The sequence below is a fragment of the Musca autumnalis genome, unplaced genomic scaffold, assembly GCF_047663935.1.
Source record: "Musca autumnalis isolate F117 unplaced genomic scaffold, ASM4766393v1 scaffold_5, whole genome shotgun sequence".
Taxonomy (NCBI): Eukaryota; Metazoa; Arthropoda; class Insecta; order Diptera; family Muscidae; genus Musca; species Musca autumnalis.
In genome coordinates, this window is record NW_027412088.1 from 198,123,361 (window position 1) to 198,148,366 (window position 25,006).

Here is a 25,006-nt window from a genome sequence, read left to right on the forward strand (position 1 = left end):
AGTGGCAAGGCAGACATATTGGTCATTAAGTTCCGTTCCTCCAACAGTTAACACCACGAATTTATACCAGTGCAGGAAAAAATAAATTTTAAAGGGAATTTATTATCCTTAAAAAAATTAAGAGCGATTCTGTTCCTGCCAAAAGGATATTATTATGGGTGGAGTTTTTATATTTCCTGGCAATACTCTGTTCTGATTGCAAAAATTGCACACCTGGTAAGGATGATATTCTTCATTAGGAGCTCTTAAGTATGGAGCTAATGTTTCTTTGCTACTTCTTTTTCTCGTTGTTCCTAGGATCCCCTTTGCCCTTGGTCTTTTTGTTTAAGCCCTGGCAGCCAAAAGGTAGTTACTGTGAGAGCAACGACGGAGATTTCTAACAGACAGTTGTTTCTGTACCGTCGGGTTATTAACAAGACAAACGTGTCGAAGAGCCCCTAATAAGTGTCAAATAAGTGTCATCGGGAATTCCAAGTGAACCATAGTGTGATAAAAATTCTTGAATTTCACTATAGAATCTTACAATAGTTTTTGCAGCAAAAGAAAACTTTAATTTATTTTTTTTTTGGTTTATTAATTATTGAATTTTGCATAATAATTGTTGTTTTTGTGAGTTAATAGTGTGGAAACGGATGAAAAGTGAAAGAGTTTTGATTGGCAAATGAGAGAAAATTTATCTTTGTGTTGTTGTAGTTTGCCTAACAAATTGATACATGCAAATTCTAAATTTTATTAAAATAGCATAAAAAAATATTTAAATCGTAACCAAGTGAACCAAAAACAGTGAAAATATCAGCAAAAATATCATCAAGTCATCATATACTATCACAAAATACACGAATTTATTGGAGTTTGCGGTTTTTATTTGGTAAACCTCACCCCCTCTGAAAGGCCTTTCGTCGTGGGAGCTCCAGCAACTTAAATAGTAAGTCATACTCTCATTTATTTTCATTTTTTTCAGAGCAAATGCAAATGAGTGTCACCTTTTGGGAATGAACCGTTAGTTCACTCTCTCACAATTTATCTTTTTGGAACATAATTTTTTTAAAATTATTATATTTGAAAATCCTTTTAATAAATCCTTTATATTATTTAAAGCGATTTTAAAGGGTTAATTAAAGGATTCACTCGTTTGTATTTGCTCCCTTTTATTTCCTGCTGATCATACATAGTGCTGTACTGGTTGGATGGATATGTTGTTGTGTGTGGTTTGTTAACAGACGTAACAATGTTGATAACAGAACCACTCTGTTAACTCGCTCTTTGGTGAACAACAGTTTGAAAAGCACTGCTTCGATGTATGTGCAAATTGAAATTCATTAAAATTAATGGGCCGATTCCGTACAGCGAGGCGAGTCGTGTCGCGTTGCCAGTTGCAATTTTTCCATTACGTATGGCAAAAGTCGCACGACGACGACGTTAAATTTTGTCGCCGTAATGTTCATTTTCCGGCGACAACATATTAGCTGTCGCCGTTCATTTTTACTAACGAATAAAAATAAAATAAAAATAACTTGTTATCGACGATTATTTTCTATCGCTGTACGTAGTGCATTTTTTAAATTTTGTCGCAGAGACGATAGACGACGCGACATGACTCGCCTCGCTGTACGGAATCGGCCCATAATTTTGTTTCTAAATTTTTAATAATTTCATTACTTTATCCATCCTACCAACAGCCTATATTTATTGTTTTGTCACTTGGTATTTAATTCCGGTACATTTTTGATTAATGATATGAACCATATATGCTAAAATTCGACCTATAAAAGTTTGCAAGTATCAAAGCGTTTGTGTGTGTGTTAGCGATCAAAAACAAAAGAGGTCAATGTCCTAACAGCTGATGATTTCTTTTAACAGAAGCAAAAATGCAAAAGAAATAAATGAACACACACACGTACATGCAATTTTAAATTATTACATACAGATTATATTCTTTTTAAATATCAATATATGTTTCACTGAAAACTTTCCACATTGTTACCGTTAATTTATTGAATTTTTAAATATTATAATATTGTGCTACATGTTTTGATATAAAAAAAATTCCTTTGAATTTGCATTGGATAATATTCAGGTATTGTCAGTTTGGCTTAAACTTGTTTAGTTACATATCCTTTAATTTTCATTTATTGATTTATATCAAACCAAACAAATAATTCATTTGTTTACATTGATCTTCATAAATATTAATTCTTAAATTTTTACTTTCCTTCTGGAAGTTATAATGAGTTGAAAATTGTTAGTATTTTGTAGAATTTATTTAAACATGGATTTTGTTTTTCTTAATAAATTTATGATTTTGTAATCATGTTTTGATTTGAATCCTAAGGGTTTGATTTAAAGGTTTCGAAGAGGTAAAGTAGGGGTATAAAATGTGGGTTTACCATATGAAATTTTTCTTTTATCATGGTTTTGGATTTATATGGTGAACAGGAAGGGTGGGCATACCATGCAGACAACACCTTAGCATGGTTAGATCGATTTGGGTGAGATAAAAAACTTTTGGCTATATTTCGGGCTATAGACTCTCTTTTCTCTTATGCCATTCTTCCAGCAGTTTCTTTTCCCTCTTCTAAGATTATGCACGCATAAAAAAAATATAACTTGTAGTCGGCTTACATATCGATGAATGATGGCAAGACCCCACCCCAAACGACGAGCAATAAGGCTGGTGAAATTTGCGTGCCAAGCCTAGATATTCATCGTAAGAACATTTTAAACATATTTTTAACAAATTGAAGCGATACATACTACAGTAGACAGGAAGATATGCGTATGTTATACGTTAAGGGGTGACCCTCAATTGTAAAGCCCAAAAAAAGTCATTTATCATGAATGTTTTCCTAGAAAACTACCAAACTTTTTTGGTTGATGTTTTTTTCGTCTGAAACAGGAAGGGTCTATAGAAGCACCTTTTCTTTGAGAAAGGGTCTATAGAAGCACATTTTCTTTGAGAAAGGGTCTATAGAAGCACCTTTTCTTTGAGAAAGGTCTATAGAAGCACCTTTTCTTTGAGAAAGGGTCTATAGAAGCACCTTTTCTTTGAGAAAGGGTCTATAGAAGCACCTTTTCTTTGAGAAAGGGTCTATAGAAGCACCTTTTCTTTGAGAAAGGGTCTATAGAAGCACCTTTTCTTTGAGAAAGGGTCTATAGAAGCACATTTTCTTTGAGAAAGGGTCTATAGAAGCACCTTTTCTTTGAGAAAGGGTCTATAGAAGCACCTTTTCTTTAAGAAAGGGTCTATAGAAGCACCTTTTCTTTGAGAAAGGGTCTTTAGAAGCACCCTTTCTTTGAGAAAGGGTCTATAGAAGCACCCTTTCTTTGAGAAAGGGTCTATAGAAGCAACCTTTCTTTGATATAGGGTCTATAGAAGCACCCTTTCTTTGAGAAAGGCTCTATAGAAGCACCCTTTCTTTGAGAAAGGGTCTATAGACGCACCCTTTCTTTGAGAAAGGGTCTATAGACGCACCCTTTCTTTGAGAAAGGGTCTATAGAAGCACCCTTTCTTTGAGAAAGGGTCTATAGACGCACCCTTTCTTTGAGAAAGGGTCTATAGAAGCACACTTTCTTTGAGAAAGGGTCTATAGAAGCATCCTTTCTTTGAGAAAGGGTCTATAGAAGCACCCTTTCTTTGAGAAAGGGTCTATATATCTCTTCTATATATCCCTTTCATTGAGAAAGGGTCTATAGGAGCACCCTTTCTTTGAGAAAGGGTCTATAGAAGCACCCTTTCTTTGAGAAAGGGTCTATAGAAGCACCCTTTCTTTGAGAAAGGGTTTTTATGGAAGCACACTTTCTTTGCGAAAGGGTCTATGGAAGAACCCATTCTTTGAAAACAAAAATGTCTAAAAATCCACGCTTAGAGGCCATGTTGTCTTTTCTATAGAAGTATAATTTCTTTTGGAAAAGTGCCCTTAGTAACATCCTTTCTGTTGAGAAAGGGTCTATAGAAGCATCCTTTCTTTCAGAAAGGGCCTTTGGAAGCTCCCTTTCTTTCAGAGAAGGTCTATGGAAGCACCTTTTTTTAAGAAATGGTATATGGGAGCACCCTTTTTTCCTAGAGAAGAACCTTTGTTTTCATATAGAAGACCATTGGAGTTCATAAACAAGACCATAGATCTTTGTCGATAATACCTAAGCATTTTTGGAGAAGTTTGGGCCTTCCTATAGGAGATCATCGTTCTTCTTGTAGAAAACCCCATTTCTTTGTGAATAAATTATCTTCAAACCCCCAATTAAAGCAATTGCTATTATGATAATTTAACAACTTTTCTTTTGTTTTTGTGACACCATTTCGAAAGTGAATGCGTCATTACATTTATCTCAATTAACTAAATGATATCATTAAACACGGACACTTGAAGTCTGATATCAAAAAACAACTGGTCATTACGCCAAAGTTAGCTGACATTGGTCATGCCATTCCTATTATATGGCACACCGTGAAGACACAAGAAGTCGTGACAAAATGGGGGAGAAGAGAAAAATGACAACAAAAAGAAACACTAAAATAAAACTTTAAGTAAAAAGGAATTATTTGTATTACTTGTATTTACTTTTACCTTAATGAATTTTTAGTGGAAACAACAACACTGAAGGTGCAGGTGAAAAACCTAGTGTCCTGTGGTGGCTCCTCTGCATCGTGGCATGGCATGGTAGAGCTGATGTCATCGTATTACTGTCAATTTAATGTAAGATTTTATGTTTGGTTTTATGTGCTTTCTGCTTCCAGTTTTTGGGTATTTACTTTGTGCATACTTTGTGTGAGACATTGGGCGACTTCCACCCACTTCCGCTTTCTTTGCGTAAATTTTGCCAGGGGAGAATGAGCAAGGTGGATAGAGATTACAAGAAAATATCAACAGTAAACAAAGTCCACCAAGTGGTGGACAATTTGCAGGAAAAACCCCATAAGGTTTCCCAAAAAAATCAAGAGGAAGTGGGAGTTGGAGAAGAAGAAAAAACATTGGAAGCCATTAAATTCAATTGAAGTTGGAGACACCATACATATGTTGTTGTGATGACAAAAGGAACAACAATAAAATGCCACAAAGTTGTGTCAATCAATTTTCGGTTGGGATTTACTGCAAAGTAAACACAAAATATACCTGGTGGTCAACACAAAATATACCTGGTAGTATTGCTGCCTTGGAGATTATAGAAGCTTTTGTTGGAATTCCTTTGGCACTGAGGCTTCGAATGATGTTTTCTTCTTTATTTCTTTTATTGTTTTATAACCAAAAGATTCAACAAAACTCCAAGTTTCTAACAAAGTAAGGTCGAGTGCAACAGGAAAGCACTTAAAAATACCAGAATCAGGAGGATCTGTACTTTTGATTGACTTTCAATCATAGGCTCTTCAGTGCCAGAAGATGCCCCAAGTTATTTACTTCAAACTTTAAAAACTTTTCAAGAGACAGTCGGTCCTGTTGTGTTTTTAAAAATGATGCACTTTCCTTTGCTTCACTCGTCCTTGGGGCTCTTAAAGCAACTGTGTCCCCCCCTTCTTTAAATTCAATCTTCACTTTTTTTCTGTTTTCAATTAAGGAAGTAAGTTCAATATAGTCCTCTTGACTTTTCCTTGTTGTTATGCCTTGTTTCCCATTTTTTGTTTTTGTTTTGGGTCCTGTGAAAAATTAACCAACAACATATGGAGTGACTTTGAAAGTTTTTCCTGCTCCATTTTTTCTTGGTTCTTGCTGATGTTGGCCATCTAGGAATTTAAGTAAGTGCTGCAGAATTTATTGTTGATATTTTGTCGTCTGTTTTATGTCAGCCATTTGTTCAGCATTTTCCAAACAAACAAAAAACTGGTCATTAGGTTAAGTGCTTATTGTTGTGTTGGACAGGAGTTTTTAAAAATAAATTGATGCTATTTCGAAATTGTTGAAAATGAACGAATACAGAGAGGATGAATTCTTAGAAGTTGATGATGCAAGCATAGGTATGCAAGTTGATTTTTAATGAGAAGAATTATTTTGTGAAACGATAGTTGCGTAAATTTGTCTAATTTTAAAATGTAAGCCTAATTGTGCCTATAATAACGCTATCCAACACAAAACTGCAAATGAAGGTTCAAATTGAAAGTACAAAAACCCAAGTTGGGATTTGTCTTTTCAGATCCCTTTTGGAATCTGTGACCTCATGCATTGCACAATTTCCAAGGTAGTGGTGTAGTAAAATTTTGAATATGTTATGCCAAAATTTTCTTTATGTTGTTGGGGAAATTGCAACAAATCTATTTTTTATAAAGGGATTTAACTTTTCGTATTCGAACTGCTGGTGTGACACCACTATATTGGTGACTGTGTCATGACCTCATGCAAACCGCTCTAAAATCATATTGTTCGTACTGATCTATGCTTTGTATCATTTTGTTTCGCTGCCTGGACATAACTCCCAAAATGGTTTTGGGCATTATGTTCGCTTTGCTTTGCAGACATAACTTCCAAAATTCGTTGGGAGTTATGTTCGTGAAGTCAAGCGGATACAACTCCCAAAAAAGTAGGCATAACTCTCAACGATTTTTTCTTAATTTTAAAAATATTTTTGGATTTTCGAAATTTTCCATTATTTCATATTGATCAAAGAACTGTTATAAATTCTAGAGAAGAAGTTAGGATATAAGCAGAATTGTTCATTTGGGAAAGCTTAAGTGCCAAACAATACCGAAGACCCCACAAAATCTTTCATATTTCACAACATTATTTAAAAGTGAAATTACATCTGGATTTGTCAGTAGATGTTCGGAAATATTTACTATGACATTCGATCGTATATATAAATATTAATTATTTAAATTTCCTAATATATACATATAAATATTTTCTTTTCTTAATTTGGAGTAGCAAGAAAAATTTTAAAAAATAAATAAATTTTTAAACTCTGAATTAGGAAAAAATCGCGCGATTTTTTTACAAAAATATTTTCATCTATGGTGCTTTAAATTTTTGAAAAAGTATTTCATATTTTCTTATATAGTGAACATATGTTTGGAAAAAATCGGGCGAATTTTTCAATAAAAAATTGCCTGTGGCGTTTTCTTTGTTTAGAAATGGTAGTTGTACATTTCACCAGCGGCGCTTTTCCACCTCCGGACACATTACCAATTACTTTCATAAGCTGACAGTATTTTAATTTACAGGTCCTCAATAGACCTTTTCTCAACAGAATGTGTGCCTCTATAGACCCTACCTTAAGGAAAGGGTGCTCCAATAGACTCTTTCTTAAAGAAAGGGTGCTTCTTTAGACACTTTCTTGAAGAAAGGGTGCTTCTTTAGACACTTTCTTGAAGAAAGGGTGCTTTTTTAGACACTTTCTTGAAGAAAGGGTGCTTCTTTAGACACTTTCTTGAAGAAAGGGTGCTTCTTTAGACACTTTCTTGAAGAAAGGGTGCTTCTTTAGACACTTTCTTGAAGAAAGGGTGCTTCTTTAGACACTTTCTTGAAGAAAGGGTGCTTCTTTAGACACTTTCTTGAAGAAAGGGTGCTTCTTTAGACACTTTCTTGAAGAAAGGGTGCTTCTTTAGACACTTTCTTGAAAAAAGGGTGCTTCTTTAGACACTTTCTTGAAAAAAGGGTGCTTCTATAGACCCCTTTTAAAAGAAAGGGTGAATTTATAGACTTTTTTATGAAACAAAGGGTGCTTATATAGACCCCTTTTAAAAGAATGAATGAAATGAAAAGAAAGGGGTGAATTTATAAACTTTTTTATGAAACAAAGGGTGCTTATATAGACCCCTTTTAAAAGAATGAATGAAATGAAAAGAAAGGGGTGAATTTATAGACTTTTTTATGAAACAAAGGGTGCTTCTATAGACCATTTCTGAAAGAAAGGGTGCTTCCATTGACCCCTTTTGAAAGAAAGGGTGCTTCTATAGACCATTTCTGAATGAAAGGGTGCTTCTATAGACCATTTCTGAATGAAAGGGTGCTTCTATAGACCATTTCTGAATGAAAGGGTGCTTCTATAGACCATTTCGGAATGAAAGGGTGCTTCTATAGACCCTTTCTCAAAAAAGGGTGCTTCTATAGACCCTTTCTCAAAAAAGGGTGCTTCTATAGACCCTTTCTCAAAAAAGGGTGCTTCTATAGACCCTTTCTCAAAAAAGCGTGTTTCTATAGGCCCTTTATTGTAGAAAGGGTGCTTCTATAGACCCTTTATCAAAGAAAGTGTGCATCTATAGACACTTTCTTAAAGAAAGGGTGCATCTATAGACAATTTCTCAAAGAAAGGGTGCTTCTATAGACCCTTTCTGAAAGAAAGGGTGCTTCTGTAGACCCTTTCTGAAAGAAAGTGTGCTTGTACAGAACTTTTCTGAATGAAAGGGTGCTTGTGCAGGCCCTTTCTGAAAGAAAGGGTGCTTGTACAGACCCTTTCTGAAAGAGAGGGTGCTTGTACAGACCCTTTCTGAAAGAGAGGGTGCTTGTACAGACCCCTTCTAAAAGAAAGGGTAGTTCGATAAATCCTTTCTGAAAGAAAGGGTGCTTCTGTAGACCCTTTCTGAAAGAAAGTGTGCTTGTACAGAACTTTTCTGAATGAAAGGGTGCTTGTGCAGGCCCTTTCTGAAAGAAAGGGTGCTTGTACAGACCCTTTCTGAAAGAGAGGGTGCTTGTACAGACCCCTTCTAAAAGAAAGGGTAGTTCGATAAATCCTTTCTGAAAGAAAGCGTGCTTCTATAAGCACCCTTTCTTTCAGAAAGGGTCTATATAGACTCTTTCTAAAATAAATGGTGCTCCTATAGACCCTTTTTGGAAGAAAGGATGCTCCCATAGTCCCTTTCTGAAAGAAATTGTGCTTCTATAGTCCCTTTTAGAAAGAAAGGGTGCTACTATAGACCCATTCTGGAAGAAAGGGTGCTTCTATAGACCCTTTCTGAATGAAGGGGTGCTTCTATAGACCCTTTCTGAATGAAGTGATGCTTCTATAGACCCTTTCTGAATGAAGGGGTGCTTCTGAAAGAAAGGGTGCTTTTATAGACCCTTTCTGAAAAAAAGGGTGCTTATAGACCATTTCTGAAAGAAAGGGTGCTTTTATAGACCATTTCTGAAAGAAAGGGTGCTTTTATAGACCCTTTCTGAAAGAAAGGGTGCTTTTATAGTCCCTTTCAGAAAGAAAGGGTACTTCTATAGTCCCTTTCAGAAAGAAAGGGTGCTTCTATAGTCCCTTTCAGAAAGAAAGGGTGCTTCTATAGTCCCTTTTAGAAAGAAAGGGTGCTCCTATAGTCCCTTTCAGAAAGAAAGGGTGCTTCTATAGTCCCTTTCTGTAAGAAAGGGTGCTTTTATAGTCCCTTTCAGAAAGAAAGGGTACTTCTGTAGTCCCTTTCAGAAAGAAAGGGTGCTTCTATAGTCCCTTTTAGAAAGAAAGGGTGCTCCTATAGTCCCTTTCAGGTCCCTTTCAGAAAGAAAGGGTGCTTCTATAGTCCCTTTCAGAAAGAAAGGGTACTTCTATAGTCCCTTTCAGAAAGAAAGGGTGCTCCTATAGTCCCTTTCAGAAAGAAAGGGTGCTTCTATAATCCCTTTCAGAAAGAAAGGGTGATTCTATAGTCCCTTTCAGAAATAAAGGGTGCTTCTATAGTCCCTTTCAGAAAGAAAGGGTGCTTCTATAGTCCCTTTTAGAAAGAAAGGGTGCTCCTACAGTCCCTTTCAGAAAGAAAGGGTGCTTCTATAGTCCCTTTCTGTAAGAAAGGGTGCTTTTATAGTCCCTTTCAGAAAGAAAGGGTACTTCTGTAGTCCCTTTCAGAAAGAAAGGGTGCTTCTATAGTCCCTTTTAGAAAGAAAGGGTGCTCCTATAGTCCCTTTCAGAAAGAAAGGGTGCTCCTATAGTCCCTTTCAGAAAGAAATGGTGCTTTTATAGACCCTTTCTGGAAGAAAGGGTGCTTTTATAGACCCTTTCTGGAAGAAAGGGTGCTTTTATAGACCCTTTCTGAAAGAAAGGGTGCTTTTATGGACCCTTTCTAAAAGAAAGGGTGCTTTTATAGTCCCTTTCAGAAAGAAAGGGTGCTTTTATAATCCCTTTCAGAAAGAAAGGGTACTTCTATAGTCCCTTTCAGAAAGAAAGGGTGCTTCTATAGTCCCTTTTAGAAAGAAAGGGTGCTCCTATAGTCCCTTTCAGAAAGAAAGGGTGCTTCTATAGTCCCTTTCAGAAATAAAGGGTGCTTCTATAGTCCCTTTCAGAAATAAAGGGTGCTTCTATAGTCCCTTTCAGAAATAAAGGGTGCTTCTATAGTCCCTTTCAGAAATAAAAGTTGCTTCTATAGACCCTTTCAGAAATAAAGGGTGCTTCTATAGTCCCTTTCAGAAATAAAGGGTGCTTCTATAGTCCCTTTCAGAAATAAAGGGTGCTTCTATAGTCCCTTTCAGAAATAAAGGGTGATTCTATAGTCCCTTTCAGAAATAAAGGGTGCTTCTATAGTCGCTTTCAGAAATAAAGGGTGATTCTATAGTCCCTTGCAGAAATAAAGGGTGCTTCTATAGTCCTTTCAGAAATAAAGGGTGCTTCTATAGTCCCTTTCAGAAATAAAGGGTGCTTCTATAGTCCCTTTCAGAAATAAAGGGTGCTTCTATAGTCCCTTTCAGAAATAAAGGGTGCTTCTATAGTCCCTTTCAGAAATAAAAGTTGCTTCTATAGACCCTTTCAGAAATAAAGGGTGCTTCTATAGTCCCTTTCAGAAATAAAGGGTGTTTCTATAGTCCCTTGCAGAAATAAAGAGTGCTTCTATAGTCCTTTCAGAAATAAAGGGTGCTTCTATAGTCCCTTTCAGAAATAAAGGGTGTTTCTATAGTCCCTTTCAGAAATAAAGGGTGATTCTATAGTCCCTTTCAGAAATAAAGAGTGCTTCTATAGTCCATTTCAGAAATAAAGGGTGCTTCTATAGTCCCTTTCAGAAATAAAGGGTGCTTCTATAGTCCCTTTCAGAAATAAAGGGTGATTCTATAGTCCCTTTCAGAAATAAAGGGTGCTTCTATAGTCCCTTTCAGAAATAAAGGGTGCTTCTATAGTCCCTTTCAGAAATAAAGAGTGCTTCTATAGTCCATTTCAGAAATAAAGGGTGCTTCTATAGTCCCTTTCAGAAATAAAGGGTGCTTCTATAGTCCCTTTCAGAAATAAAGGGTGATTCTATAGTCCCTTTCAGAAATAAAGAGTGCTTCTATAGTCCATTTCAGAAATAAAGGGTGCTTCTATAGTCCCTTTCAGAAATAAAGGGTGCTTCTATAGTCCCTTTCAGAAATAAAGGGTGCTTCTATAGTCCCTTTCAGAAATAAAGGGTGCTTCTATAGTCCCTTTCAGAAATAAAGGGTGCTTCTATAGTCCCTTTCAGAAATAAAGGGTGCTTCTATAGTCCCTTTCAGAAATAAAAGGTGCTTCTATAGACCCTTTCAGAAATAAAGGGTGCTTCTATAGTCCCTTTCAGAAATAAAGGGTGATTCTATAGTCCCTTGCAGAAATAAAGAGTGCTTCTATAGTCCTTTCAGAAATAAAGGGTGCTTCTATAGTCCCTTTCAGAAATAAAGGGTGCTTCTATAGTCCCTTTCAGAAATAAAGGGTGCTTCTATAGTCCCTTTCAGAAATAAAGGGTGCTTCTATAGTCCCTTTCAGAAAGAAACGGTTTTTTAGACATTTCTAAAAGAAAGGGTGCTTCTATAGACCCTCTCTGAAACAAAGGGTGTTTCTATAGACCCTCTCTGAAAGAAAGGGTGCTTCTATAGACCCTTTCTGAAAGAAAGGGTGCTTCTATAGACCCTTTCTGAAAGAAAGGGTGCTTCTATAGACTCTTTCTAAAATAAATGGTGCTCCTATAGACCCTTTTTGGAAGAAAGGATGCTCCCATAGTCCCTTTCTGAAAGAAATTGTGCTTCTATAGTCCCTTTTAGAAAGAAAGGGTGCTACTATAGACCCATTCTGGAAGAAAGGGTGCTTCTATAGACCCTTTCTGAATGAAGGGGTGCTTCTATAGACCCTTTCTGAATGAAGTGATGCTTCTATAGACCCTTTCTGAATGAAGGGGTGCTTCTGAAAGAAAGGGTGCTTTTATAGACCCTTTCTGAAAAAAAGGGTGCTTATAGACCATTTCTGAAAGAAAGGGTGCTTTTATAGACCATTTCTGAAAGAAAGGGTGCTTTTATAGACCCTTTCTGAAAGAAAGGGTGCTTTTATAGTCCCTTTCAGAAAGAAAGGGTACTTCTATAGTCTCTTTCAGAAAGAAAGGGTGCTTCTATAGTCCCTTTCAGAAAGAAAGGGTGCTTCTATAGTCCCTTTTAGAAAGAAAGGGTGCTCCTATAGTCCCTTTCAGAAAGAAACTGTGCTTCTATAGTCCCTTTCTGTAAGAAAGGGTGCTTTTATAGTCCCTTTCAGAAAGAAAGGGTACTTCTGTAGTCCCTTTCAGAAAGAAAGGGTGCTTCTATAGTCCCTTTTAGAAAGAAAGGGTGCTCCTATAGTCCCTTTCAGGTCCCTTTCAGGTCCCTTTCAGAAAGAAAGGGTGCTTCTATAGTCCCTTTCAGAAAGAAAGGGTACTTCTATAGTCCCTTTCAGAAAGAAAGGGTGCTCCTATAGTCCCTTTCAGAAAGAAAGGGTGCTTCTATAATCCCTTTCAGAAAGAAAGGGTGCTTCTATAGTCCCTTTCAGAAATAAAGGGTGCTTCTATAGTCCCTTTCAGAAAGAAAGGGTGCTTCTATAGTCCCTTTTAGAAAGAAAGGGTGCTTCTATAGTCCCTTTCAGAAAGAAAGGGTGCTTCTATAGTCCCTTTTAGAAAGAAAGGGTGCTCCTATAGTCCCTTTCAGAAAGAAAGGGTGCTTCTATAGTCCCTTTCTGTAAGAAAGGGTGCTCCTATAGTCCCTTTCAGAAAGAAAGGGTGCTTCTATAGTCCCTTTCTGTAAGAAAGGGTGCTTTTATAGTCCCTTTCTGTAAGAAAGGGTGCTTTTATAGTCCCTTTCAGAAAGAAAGGGTACTTCTGTAGTCCCTTTCAGAAAGAAAGGGTGCTTCTATAGTCCCTTTTAGAAAGAAAGGGTGCTCCTATAGTCCCTTTCAGAAAGAAAGGGTGCTCCTATAGTCCCTTTCAGAAAGAAATGGTGCTTTTATAGACCCTTTCTGGAAGAAAGGGTGCTTTTATAGACCCTTTCTGGAAGAAAGGATGCTTTTATAGACCCTTTCTGAAAGAAAGGGTGCTTTTATGGACCCTTTCTAAAAGAAAGGGTGCTTTTATAGTCCCTTTCAGAAAGAAAGGGTGCTTTTATAATCCCTTTCAGAAAGAAAGGGTACTTCTATAGTCCTTTTCAGAAAGAAAGGGTGCTTCTATAGTCCCTTTCAGAAAGAAAGGGTGCTTCTATAGTCCCTTTTAGAAAGAAAGGGTGCTCCTATAGTCCCTTTCAGAAAGAAAGGGTGCTTCTATAGTCCCTTTCAGAAATAAAGGGTGCTTCTATAGTCCCTTTCAGAAATAAAGGGTGCTTCTATAGTCCCTTTCAGAAATAAAGGGTGCTTCTATAGTCCCTTTCAGAAATAAAAGTTGCTTCTATAGACCCTTTCAGAAATAAAGGGTGCTTCTATAGTCCCTTTCAGAAATAAAGGGTGCTTCTATAGTCCCTTTCAGAAATAAAGGGTGCTTCTATAGTCCCTTTCAGAAATAAAGGGTGCTTCTATAGTCCCTTTCAGAAATAAAGGGTGCTTCTATAGTCCCTTTCAGAAATAAAGGGTGCTTCTATAGTCCCTTGCAGAAATAAAGGGTGCTTCTATAGTCCTTTCAGAAATAAAGGGTGCTTCTATAGTCCCTTTCAGAAATAAAGGGTGCTTCTATAGTCCCTTTCAGAAATAAAGGGTGCTTCTATAGTCCCTTTCAGAAATAAAGGGTGCTTCTATAGTCCCTTTCAGAAATAAAAGTTGCTTCTATAGACCCTTTCAGAAATAAAGGGTGCTTCTATAGTCCCTTTCAGAAATAAAGGGTGTTTCTATAGTCCCTTGCAGAAATAAAGAGTGCTTCTATAGTCCTTTCAGAAATAAAGGGTGCTTCTATAGTCCCTTTCAGAAATAAAGGGTGCTTCTATAGTCCCTTTCAGAAATAAAGGGTGATTCTATAGTCCCTTTCAGAAATAAAGAGTGCTTCTATAGTCCATTTCAGAAATAAAGGGTGCTTCTATAGTCCCTTTCAGAAATAAAGGGTGCTTCTATAGTCCCTTTCAGAAATAAAGGGTGATTCTATAGTCCCTTTCAGAAATAAAGGGTGCTTCTATAGTCCCTTTCAGAAATAAAGGGTGCTTCTATAGTCCCTTTCAGAAATAAAAGTTGCTTCTATAAAATAATCTTCTCCAAGAAAACATATAGTCTCCTCCAAGAAGGCAATTGTCTTTCTATGAAGACCAATGGTCTTCTCTATGGTTATCTTCTCCAAGAAGACCTATTGCTTTTCAATGAAGATCAATAGTCTTCTCCAAGAAAACTTATGGTCTTCTCCAAGAAAACTTATGGTCTTCTCCAAGGAGACAATGGTCTTCTCTATGAAGACCAATGAACGTCTCTATGAAGACTAGTGGTCTTCTCTATGAAGACTAGTGGTCTTCTCAATGAAGATCAATGGTCTTCTCTATGAAGACCAATGGTCTTCTCTATGAAGATCAATGGTTTTCGCAATGAAGAAAATCAATGGTTTTCTTTATGATGAAAACCAATAACTAGGAGGGTTGGCGTTATGCGACACAAAATTAGAGGTACAACTTTGCTTCCACGAGTAAACAAAAATGCTTAGCGGTTTAGAAGATATATGCCTGAAAAAATGATCCCTTCTGAATTCAAGGCCTCAGGTCTTTGGGCGCCCATAACCGCGAAAGTGGAAGGCAAAAATGCCGGGACACGTGTCTTCTTATTTTTGGTCTTCTATAACGCTGAGGTGTCATAATATAGTTAATAAACCATGACTCAAAAACTGACCAATGGTCTTCTCTATGAAGGCAAATTGACTTCTCTATGGAGACCACTGGGCTTCTCCATAAAGACCAAATTTTTTTCAACGAAGACCAAAAGTCTTCTGTGTGAGGACCAAATGTCTTCTGTCTGATGATAAAACATTTTCTCAATTAAGAAGACCAAAGGTCTTCTTTATCAAGACCAAACGACTTTCCTGTGAGGAAAAATAGTCTTCTGTATGAAGACCAAGTGTCTTCTCTATAAAGACGAAGGGTCTTTTTAGTGAAGACCAGTGGTAAAAAGTTGGTGAAAATTCCAACCTCCGCCTAATTTTCCCAAACCTATAATTCACCCTAAGTTCTTCTCTCACTGCTGCGTATCAGTAATAATAATTCCATTAGGTATCTATCTATGCGTATACGTCATATAAATACTCAGTTTATTTAACACTTAAATTCAAACGCCACAACATCTTTTGCAACGAACTTGAAAAATTAACTACGTTCTAACAAAAAGTTCGCTTGAAAGACATGCCAGTAGCATAGCAGAATTGGCAAAGTTAACCACTAGGGATTTATGTATGTTACTCATGTTTCAAACACATACTGGCAGAAGTGAAAGGATGCGTGTTTTGCAAAAGATTACTTTTATCAAGGTTAAAGATTTTCTAAGAAAAACGAAGAAAAAAAAGAAATTTACTTTTTTTTAACTTGAGGAAAATGCTTAAGTTCAAGGACATTCAATGTTTGTGGGAGTGAATTTGAAATTTAAGTTTATTTTTTCGTCATGTATTACACACAACAATTTCCACATGACAGGAAAACAATGAAGACAAAATTAAAATGGATTTTTGTTACATGTTCATGTAATAGTTAATCCGCAGAGAATTAGGTACAAAAGAAAATTCGGAATTTTTTATGAGAGGGGGAGGCGTTGATTTTGTAGAAAGAGGGTTTCTTTTAGCGAAGGAGATTTTAAAGGAAGTATAACGTTGATACTGAATTTAAGATACTCTGCAACAGAGATAGAGACACATTATATACAATTTCTTACATTATCAAAAACTTAATTTTAAGTAAGTTAGCATTTTTTTAAATTTTAAATAAAGACGTCCAACTTTGTCCTCATTCGTATTTATATTTTTACAAAGTAAGAAACTATTCTCTTTACTATCAGTGTGTATTTTTGTTGCATGAAGAAACTCCTACAAACTTGTTGCCTTACGATTGCATAAAATTTATTTACCAAACTGAGAAACCATTTACTTGCCAGGTGGTAACCACACACACACACACATACCGACCATAGTTTTGAGATGTTAGTTGTTGTTTACCTTTATTTAGATATTATTCTTATTCAAAGTTGTTCTTATTAAAAATTCTCTAAAAATATCTTCTATATCTTTTAAGAGTTTTTGAAGAAGAAAATTATGATATGAAATGTTTTTAACTGGAAAGAAGTTCTTTTCATAATCACTTTCTAAGAGTAATGCGAGTCTACTAAATGTAAACACACAGACTAGCAAATTATTTATGAAGTGAAATAGGAAGAGGAGGATGCATGAAATGTGCAAAAACCCAAAGTTAAACAGTAAGAGGTTTAAAATATGAAAACTTAATGAGGACATGAAGAGATTTTAAAGTGAATTTAGAAAGATTTAGGTGCTCGTATAAGTATTTTTCGAAGGAATAAATTCAACAAATGCTTATTGTGACATGGTTGATTTTATTAAAGTCCTTTACACAAAATAAGTTTTTCTTTGCCTGTACACACGGTGGGTCTTAACTAACTTTAAATGAAAGGTGCTTGCATCTGGGAAGTTTTTGCGGATTCGGAAACTACAATGTTCATAGATGAGAAAAATCAAAGAACAAAAAAACAAGTATGAAAGTAGTTGTGCTGAAAAAAAGACAAAGCCAAACACAATAATTATGCTTTGTTTTAAAACTGCTTACTTAAACCAAAGTAGCATCTTTTGGCCAACACAATTCTTCTTTTTATTTCACAACTGATATCGTTTGTTGTGTTTACGAAGGTGACGAGGTAGACGAAGTCTTTTACTACCTCAAAATTATAGGAACCAGCTTCCACAGTTGGTCCGAGCTCAATGGACGCATTGCGCGTCGACACCATCAACTTGCCAAACCCACTTTAGCAGATTCTCCTTCGACCTTCATAAAGGTATCAGTTACTTCTTTTACTGATCGTCCCATGATGTCTATATGATCAGCATTAGCAAGTATCATGTGGCTATTGGTGTAGATTGTGTCACTTCTTTTGACGTTTGCCTCTCGTATAACCTTTTCAGCAGGATGTTGAACAGATCACACGAAAGGCTGTCTCCTTGTCTTAAAACTCTTTTGGTACAAAACTCATCCCTGGTCATTGAGCTGAAATAGTACTGCTCCGACTCCGTAATCGGACGCATCACATTGGATGTAAAATCGTTTGCTAACATCGGCATGGCGCAACACAGGCGCTGTGGCCAAAGCTTCTTTCAAGCTCTCTAACGCGACAATCGCTTCTTCAGTCATAGTAAACTTTTTGCATTTTTTTAGAGTATCTATTAAGGGTGCATGGTGGCGAAATCCCTTATGAAGCGCCGATACCATCCTGCAGTACCCAAAAAGTTCCGTACTTCCCTTTGGTTTTTGGGAACCGCTATATTTCGGATTGCTTCAATCTTTTCGTGGGCGGTTTTGAGCATTCCACCCCCAATAATGAAACCTAGGTACTTTAATTCTCTGAAGCAGAACTGAGATTTCTTTAAACCTATTGTCAAATTAGCGTTTCGCAAATATTGGGCAACTTCCTTCAGCAATTTTATGTAATGAACTGTAATTGATATGACTAATAAGTCGTCCAAGTAAACGAATACGTTTTCTTTCAGTCTGGCGGGGACGACCTTGTCCATTAGGCGGCACAACCGCTGAGCCGCATTACATAGCCCAAAGGGCATTACTCGGAATTGGTACAAGGGTCGTCCCGGTACCGTGAAAGCCGTATATTTCTTACTTTCTTCCTCAAGTTCTATCTGCCAGAACGCGAATTTTAAATCGACGCTACTGATGTAAAATGTTTCGTCGATTCGACTAAGTATGCCGTCGATGTTTGGAGAGGATAGGCATCCTTCTCCGACAGCTTATTCAGCTTCCTTGCGTCTAGGCAGAACCGGTTTCCTGACCACCGTGGTGCGGTTGCTCCATGGGCTTTCGCTTTCTTCGATAACATTTAGTTTTAGCATATTGTCTATCTCGTTATAAGTAATGTATTGTACCGCGGGGGACATATGACAATGCCTATCTTTTACTGGTTCTGCTCCCTCCACCAGCTTGATCATGTGTTTCTCGAGTTTTGTCTGACCAAAACCCTTTTCCTCAAAGGTGTCGAATTCTTCTATCACTTGATTCAATCTCTGTTGTTGGTCTTCGGTTAAAACATGGTGCTTGAGCCTATGATTTTCAGTATTATTTTTATATTCTTCGACTATTCTCTCTACATTTATTTCATTGACCCCTAATAAATCGGGGAGCGATATTGAATTTCCTCCAGAAGTCAATCCCCAAATAGAGGGTTTGCTCCAAATCGGGGCATAAGTAGAGAGTCATTTCCCCCTTGTTACCTTCACATTCGACTATGACGTCCACTTTCCCCATAATTCTGAACATTTGTCCACTAGCAGTCGATACATTTCTGCATACGGGCTTGACATCAATCTCTAACTCTTTTACTAGCTCCCTACATCCCATCCCTAAAAGACTCACGGAAGCTCCACTGTCCAGCAACCCCTTTAGACATTTCCCTTTTAGTAGAATTTAGGCATATAATCGGGGATCTTGATTGTTCGTATCAGCTCTGGAAACTGCAATAACCAAAAATCGTTTTAACATCCTTTGTTTGGCTGTTTTTTGTCGTATTTCAGTTAAAGTCATTTTATAAAGCCGAATGAGCTTTGCGGGGATACCAAATTTAGATATGGCTTGGAATACCTTTGAACGTAGCGGGCTGTCGAAGGCTGCTTTATAATCGACAAAAAGGTGGTAGGTGTCGATCTGCATCTCTTGGGTCTTCTCTAGGATTTGCCGCAGGGTAAATATCTGGTCAATGGTGGACTTGCCAGGTCTAAAGCCGCATTAGTATGGTTTGGTATTTGATTGACCATAGGCTTTAGTCGTTCGCACAATATCCCTGACACGATCTTTTAGGCAATAGGGAGTAGTCTTATGCCCCTATAATTAGAGCATACAGTCTTATCTACTTTCTTGTGGACGGGGCACAGGATACTCAGGTTCCAATCGTCGGGTACTCGTTCCTCCTGCTTATCAGCGTGTCGCCTCCGGTTTTAAACAGCTCGGATGGTAAGCCATCGGCTCCTGCTGCTTTATTATTCCTCAGCCGGTTGATTGCTGATTTTACCTCATCTTGGCCGGGTGGTATACATTCTATACCATCTTCTGTGATTGTATCTGTGGTATCATCGTCTTCGCTACTATTGGATACCAGCAGATTGGAGAAATGTTCCTTCCATATCCTGAGCACACTATCTGTATCTGTTACCAAATTACCTTGCTGGTCTCTACAGGAGGATGTGCCTGTACCAAAGCCATCAGTTTGATGCTTGACTCTTTGGTAGAATTTTCGGACTTCATTCTGGCTCCGGTACATCTCGATTTTTTCACACTCCCGCTTTTCCATCTCCCTCTTTTTCCTGCGGAAAAGACGTTTCTCCTCTCTCCTTTTCTCCCTGTATCTATCTCGTGCGCTACGCGTTGCTACGGATTGTAAAGTAGCCCTATATGCCGCATTTTTCCCTTCGGTAGCAGCACGACACTTCTGATCATACCATGGATTCCTTGGTGGAGGTCTCTGGTATCCAAGTATGGATTTTGCGGCTGTTTGCATGGAGTGGGCAATGCTTTGCCATTGCGCTGATATGTTATCGGGATGAGGAGTGCTTTGATTAAGCAATTGGGCTAGTTGAGTGGAATATGCTGTGGCTATCTGTTGTGATTGCAGCTTACCGATGTCTAACTTTCGTGTTGTGTCTGTTCGTACTTTGTTTGCTACGTTTAACCGGGTACGTACCTTTGCTGCAACAAGGTAGTGGTCCGTGTCTACGTTTGCTCCTCTGAACGAACGCACATACAACACGCTCGATGAATGTCTTCCATATATCACAACGTGATCAATTTGATTTCTTGTTTTCTGATCTGGAGACAGCCAGGGGCCCTTATGGAAGTCGAGATGCTCAAATCTGGTACTGCTAATAACCATGTTTTTTGCCGCTGCGAAGTCTATCAGCCTCATACCATTGTCAGATGTTTAACTGTGGAGGCTGAATTTTCCGACTGTTGGGCCAAAGATATTTTCCTTTCCAATTTTGGCATTAAAATCGCCTAGAATAATTTTAATGTCATGGGCAGGGCGACAGCCATAAGTTTCTTCCAAGCGCTCATAAAATATATCTCTGGTCAGCTGATGTTGATGTTGTTGGGATAACGCGCGGCACATTTTAGCTCATTACCTATAACGGGTGTTAAAGGCAGCTACCCCAGGTGACACCACGGGGAGGTCAGTGTCCACTTGAGATGAAAGAGGGACCAAGATAAGTCCTGGACTTTGCCATGTTAAAGCCGGTCAGGACCGTTCCTTGGTATCTTTCATCCCCTACGTCTAAAGACGGCTGAATTAAATTTCTACCAATTAATCATATCAAAGTCACTGACTTCATGTTTACATTTGCTTAAAAATATAAATGTCATGTGAAACACTTTTACAACAATCAAATATAATTGCATGGCTTTTCTTGACTTTTCCCTGCAATGATTTATGAAATTATTTCCTGTCCAACTACTGGTTAAATGTGTCCAGTTTTGTTGGATTGCATGTGGCAATGTTTATTCAAGAATTTAAATAAATCGTGTTAACTTTAGTTTTGATTTCATGTTTTGCTTTTGTGATTTAAAAAGACTCTATTATTAGCGCAACAACAACAACTAAATTAGCCGTAAAACAATTAATCAAAATGTTACGAAATGTTTTTAGACCAGAAAAAGGGTTTATTTATACAGTTTTTACAATGGGAATACATTCAAAATAAAAACGTTATTTATAATTTTGGAATGAGAGATTTTTCAAGGATAGATTGAAGACCAAATAAGGATGTGGTTAAGTTATTCCTTTAGCTAAATGTGGGTTATTTATAGAAAACTATACAAGTCGAAAAATCTGGAGTGCAAAAGATCAGTAGAGCAAATATATTATTTTTTTTTAATTTTGAGTGATTTTTTTAATATTTAATTTAACATGTTTAATATTTTATAGCATTCAAGCTTCACATGGCTTGTCCAATTTAATATCCAATCCTTTTTGCCTTCAAACATCAACACAATGTGTAGAATATATGAAAAATATTAACCATGAATATTATTATATCTACAAAATAATATTTACGGAAGAGAGAAAAACTAAAACCAAGAAAATCCCTCAAACCTCCAACCACACATTTTGCCACAAAATAAACACAGACACTCTCTGCTTCTCAAAGTATCGCCTTAAGAACAAAACAAATTGCTCGACACTAAAGCAGCTACCACAAGAAAAATACAACACAACGCTTAAGGATATTATAAAACTAAATGTGTTTATATTTAATATGTGTATATAAATGTCTTTTGATGTTCATATGAATATAAACACATATACATATATGAATCTCACAATGCATTGAAGAGAAGACAAACTTTAAGTGGAGTGGGCGATTGTTCAGATTTTAAACTGTTAAGCCTTAAACTATTATAATTATTCTTTATGTTTTATGATACAAGCCATAAGTTCTAATAGCTCCCGTAAAAAAAGCTTGTTGTGCCCTCTGGTAATTTTCAAAATCTTGATCTTCCATAATTTTGCCCTTCATGATGCCAATTATAAAAAGCCAATTCCGTAATCCTTTCTTTAAGCCAAAAACATAAACTTTCACCATTTCCTCCTAATCTCATAACAAACTTTTACCACAAAAAGCTCAAAAATAACTTCTTAAATATGTTTTTTTAAGTGCCCAATAAAAAACGTTATATTAAAATTAAATTTCAAACAAGAAAAAATTTCCAACTTACCCCATGTTTATGGTTATTATCAAATTCACATTGATGAGAATGTTGATGATGATGATGATGTTGGTGCTGTTGTTCCCTTAGGTCAAAGTTGGCCTCCTTCTCAGACAAACGTGTTTTTTTGTGTGGCGTCAATTGTTGTCCACATTCATCATTCACATTGTGGTGGTGGTCATCAATGTCGCTGTCTGCACCATCTCCTCCTCCGCCACCACCACCACCTCCACCTTCTCTGTGTCTTCGATGACCAGGATTATCATGAACATATTGTGGCCCTCGGCAACACAGTCGGGCATAGGTACATTGCAAAGCTTCGGCCAGGATACCACCCAGACTTGATAGACACATCAGCATTAGTGGCACCCCAATTAAAGCATAAAATATCGTTGCTATCTTACCGCCGGTGGTGCGCGGTGTTAGACTGCCATGACCTGTCGTTTTGTTGTTTTCACATCAAAGTCCCAGAGAGTTGAAAGAAGATAAAAAAGAAAAGGAAGACATAGAGAACAAACAAACGATGAAACGTTTTAGTTTTTTCTTTCTTTTCGTTCAGGCTTTAAGGCAAAACATCGACAAAATAAGTATATTTTTATATAGCATCCAGTCATTCGTTTTCTTTGTTGTTGTTTTTATTTGTTTGTTTTTGTTTTATCTAAGTCAAAATAACAGTTGCAGGCTATGGATAAATAACATTGAGATTTTAATCGAAAATTATAAGGACATGGAGAAAATGTTTAGCAGCAAGGCAAGCTTCTTGAGATGAGTAAATAATTGTTGAGAGGATATAAATTCCTTGAGAAAATGATGACGATGATGAGATGAAAAGGAAGTGACACCAAAGGCTAAGAAGCTTAGTGTGATGACAGAGAGGCTGGTAGTTTGCCAAAAGGGAAGCTATACATTTATCGTTATATGGCTAAAGGTTAAACAAATACGGATATGGTAAACAGAAGACATATTCAGGAATTTATTTATCAATGACTAACAGATCACAAATAATGCGGATCCTTTCAGCCAACTAAGTTGTAGTTTTTTTTTTTAAGAATATGTGTAGAATACTAAAAATAATATTTTTGAAGAAGATAGAACGATGAAAAATAGCAGTTGTTTTAAGGGCTATCGATTAACACCAGGAGGTTTTTTAGAACAATTTTCGAAGGGTTTCCATTCCGTTTTCTACGATGCAAGAATATTTCAAATAACACCTTTCCAAAGGTTCGGAATAATCCGTACTGGTTGTCTACTACTCAGATCATTTGTTTCATAAGCCGAACTAAGAAAAGATCACCAATTGTCTCTCTTTGTTGCTTCACTTTTTGGAAAACCGCGTATTTCCATCTATTTTTCCACTTGTTCGCTCCATCGAAGCCATGGCCTGCCAGTTCTGCGTGTACCGCCATGTGGCCCTTATTTAAATGTATTTTAAGCGGGTTCATCATCGCTCATTCTTATGATATGGCCTAGCCAACGCAATCTTTGCATCCCGATACGTTTATCTATACTAATGTCGTTGTATAGCAGATACAGCTCGTGGTTCATACGACGTCGATATTCACCGTCAACGCAGATTGGCCCTTTCTTTTGAAGAATTTTTCTCTCAAACACATTAAACACTGCTTTATCTGCTTCCGCAAGTACCCAGGCTTCGGAACCATACATTAGCACAGGAAGTTTCAGTGTTTTGTAAAGCATTGTTTTTGTTTGACGAGATGTGGCCTTGTTTTTAACCTGCTTACTCAAGCCAATGTAGCATCTGTTGGCCAACACAATTCTTCTCTTTAATTCACAACTGCTGTTGTTTGTTGTGTTTCTCGTAGACTAAGTATTTTACTACCTCAAAATTATAGGAACCAACTTCCACTGTTGGTCCTAGCTCTATGGACGCATTGCGCGTCGACACCATCAACTTTGTCTTTTCGCCGTTTACTACCAGACCCACTTTTGCTTATTCTCCTTTGACCTTCTTAAAGGTATCAGTTACTTCCTTTACTGATTGTCCCATGATGTCAATGTCATCAGCATAAGTAAGTAACATGTGGCTGTTGCTGTATATTGTGTCATTTCTTTTGACATTTGCATCTCGTAAAACCTTTTCCAGCAGGATGTTGAACAGGTCAAACGAAAGGCTGTCTCCTTGTCTGTCGAAGGCTGCCTTATAATCGACAAAAAGGTGGTGGTGTCGATCTGCATCTCTTGAGTCTTCTCCAGGATTTGTCGCAGGCTAAATATCTGGTCAATGGTGGACTTGCCAGGTCCAAAGCCGCATTGGTATGGTTTGGTATTTGATTGACCATAGGCTTTAGTCGTTCACATAATATCCCTTACTTATGCCTCTATAGAGCATACATTCTTGTCTCCTTTCTTGTGGACGGGACACAGGATACTGGTTCTAATCGTCGGGTACGCGTTCTTCCTGTCAGATGGTGGTAACTAACTGATTCATACACCTTATCAGCGTGTCGCCTCCGGTTTTAAACAGCTCTGCTGGTAAGCCATCAGCTCCTGCTGCCTTATTATTCTTTAGCCGGCTGGTCGGTATACCTTCAATACCATCTTCTGCTATTGGATCTCTGGTATATTCGTCGTCTTCGCTACTATTGGATACCAACAGTTTGGAAAAATTTTCTTTCCATATCCTGAGCCCACTATCTGTATCAGTTACCAAAATACATTGCTGGTCACTACAATAGGATGTGCCTGTACCAAAACCATCAGTTTGATGTTTCACGCTTTGGTATAACTTTCAGACTTCATTCTGGTTCCTGTACATCTCGATTTTTTCACACTCTCGCTTTTCCATTTCTCTCTTTTTCCTGCGACGTTTCTCCTCTCTCCTTTTCTCCCGAGACCTCTCTCGTGCGCTACGCGTTGCTACTGATAGTAGAGAAGCCTTATATGCCGCATTTTTCTCTTCGGTAGCAGCACGACACTCCTGGTCATACCATGGATTTGCCATTGTGCTGATATGTTATCGGGACGAGGAGTGCTTTGATTAAGCA

The 25,006-nt window shown here is 37.3% G+C and overlaps 1 protein-coding gene across 3 annotated transcripts in view; it reads right to left on the reverse strand.

Moving 5' to 3' along the window:
* LOC141387695 (uncharacterized) overlaps window positions 1-25,006 on the reverse strand; it is a 368,768-nt gene that overhangs the window by 64,130 nt on the left and 279,632 nt on the right. For all 3 annotated transcript variants that reach the window (XM_073957765.1, XM_073957768.1, XM_073957766.1), the window contains one exon: window positions 22,011-22,438. In XM_073957765.1, the coding sequence (XP_073813866.1) occupies window positions 22,011-22,438 (428 nt within the window). The remainder of the gene's footprint in view (window positions 1-22,010; window positions 22,439-25,006) is intronic.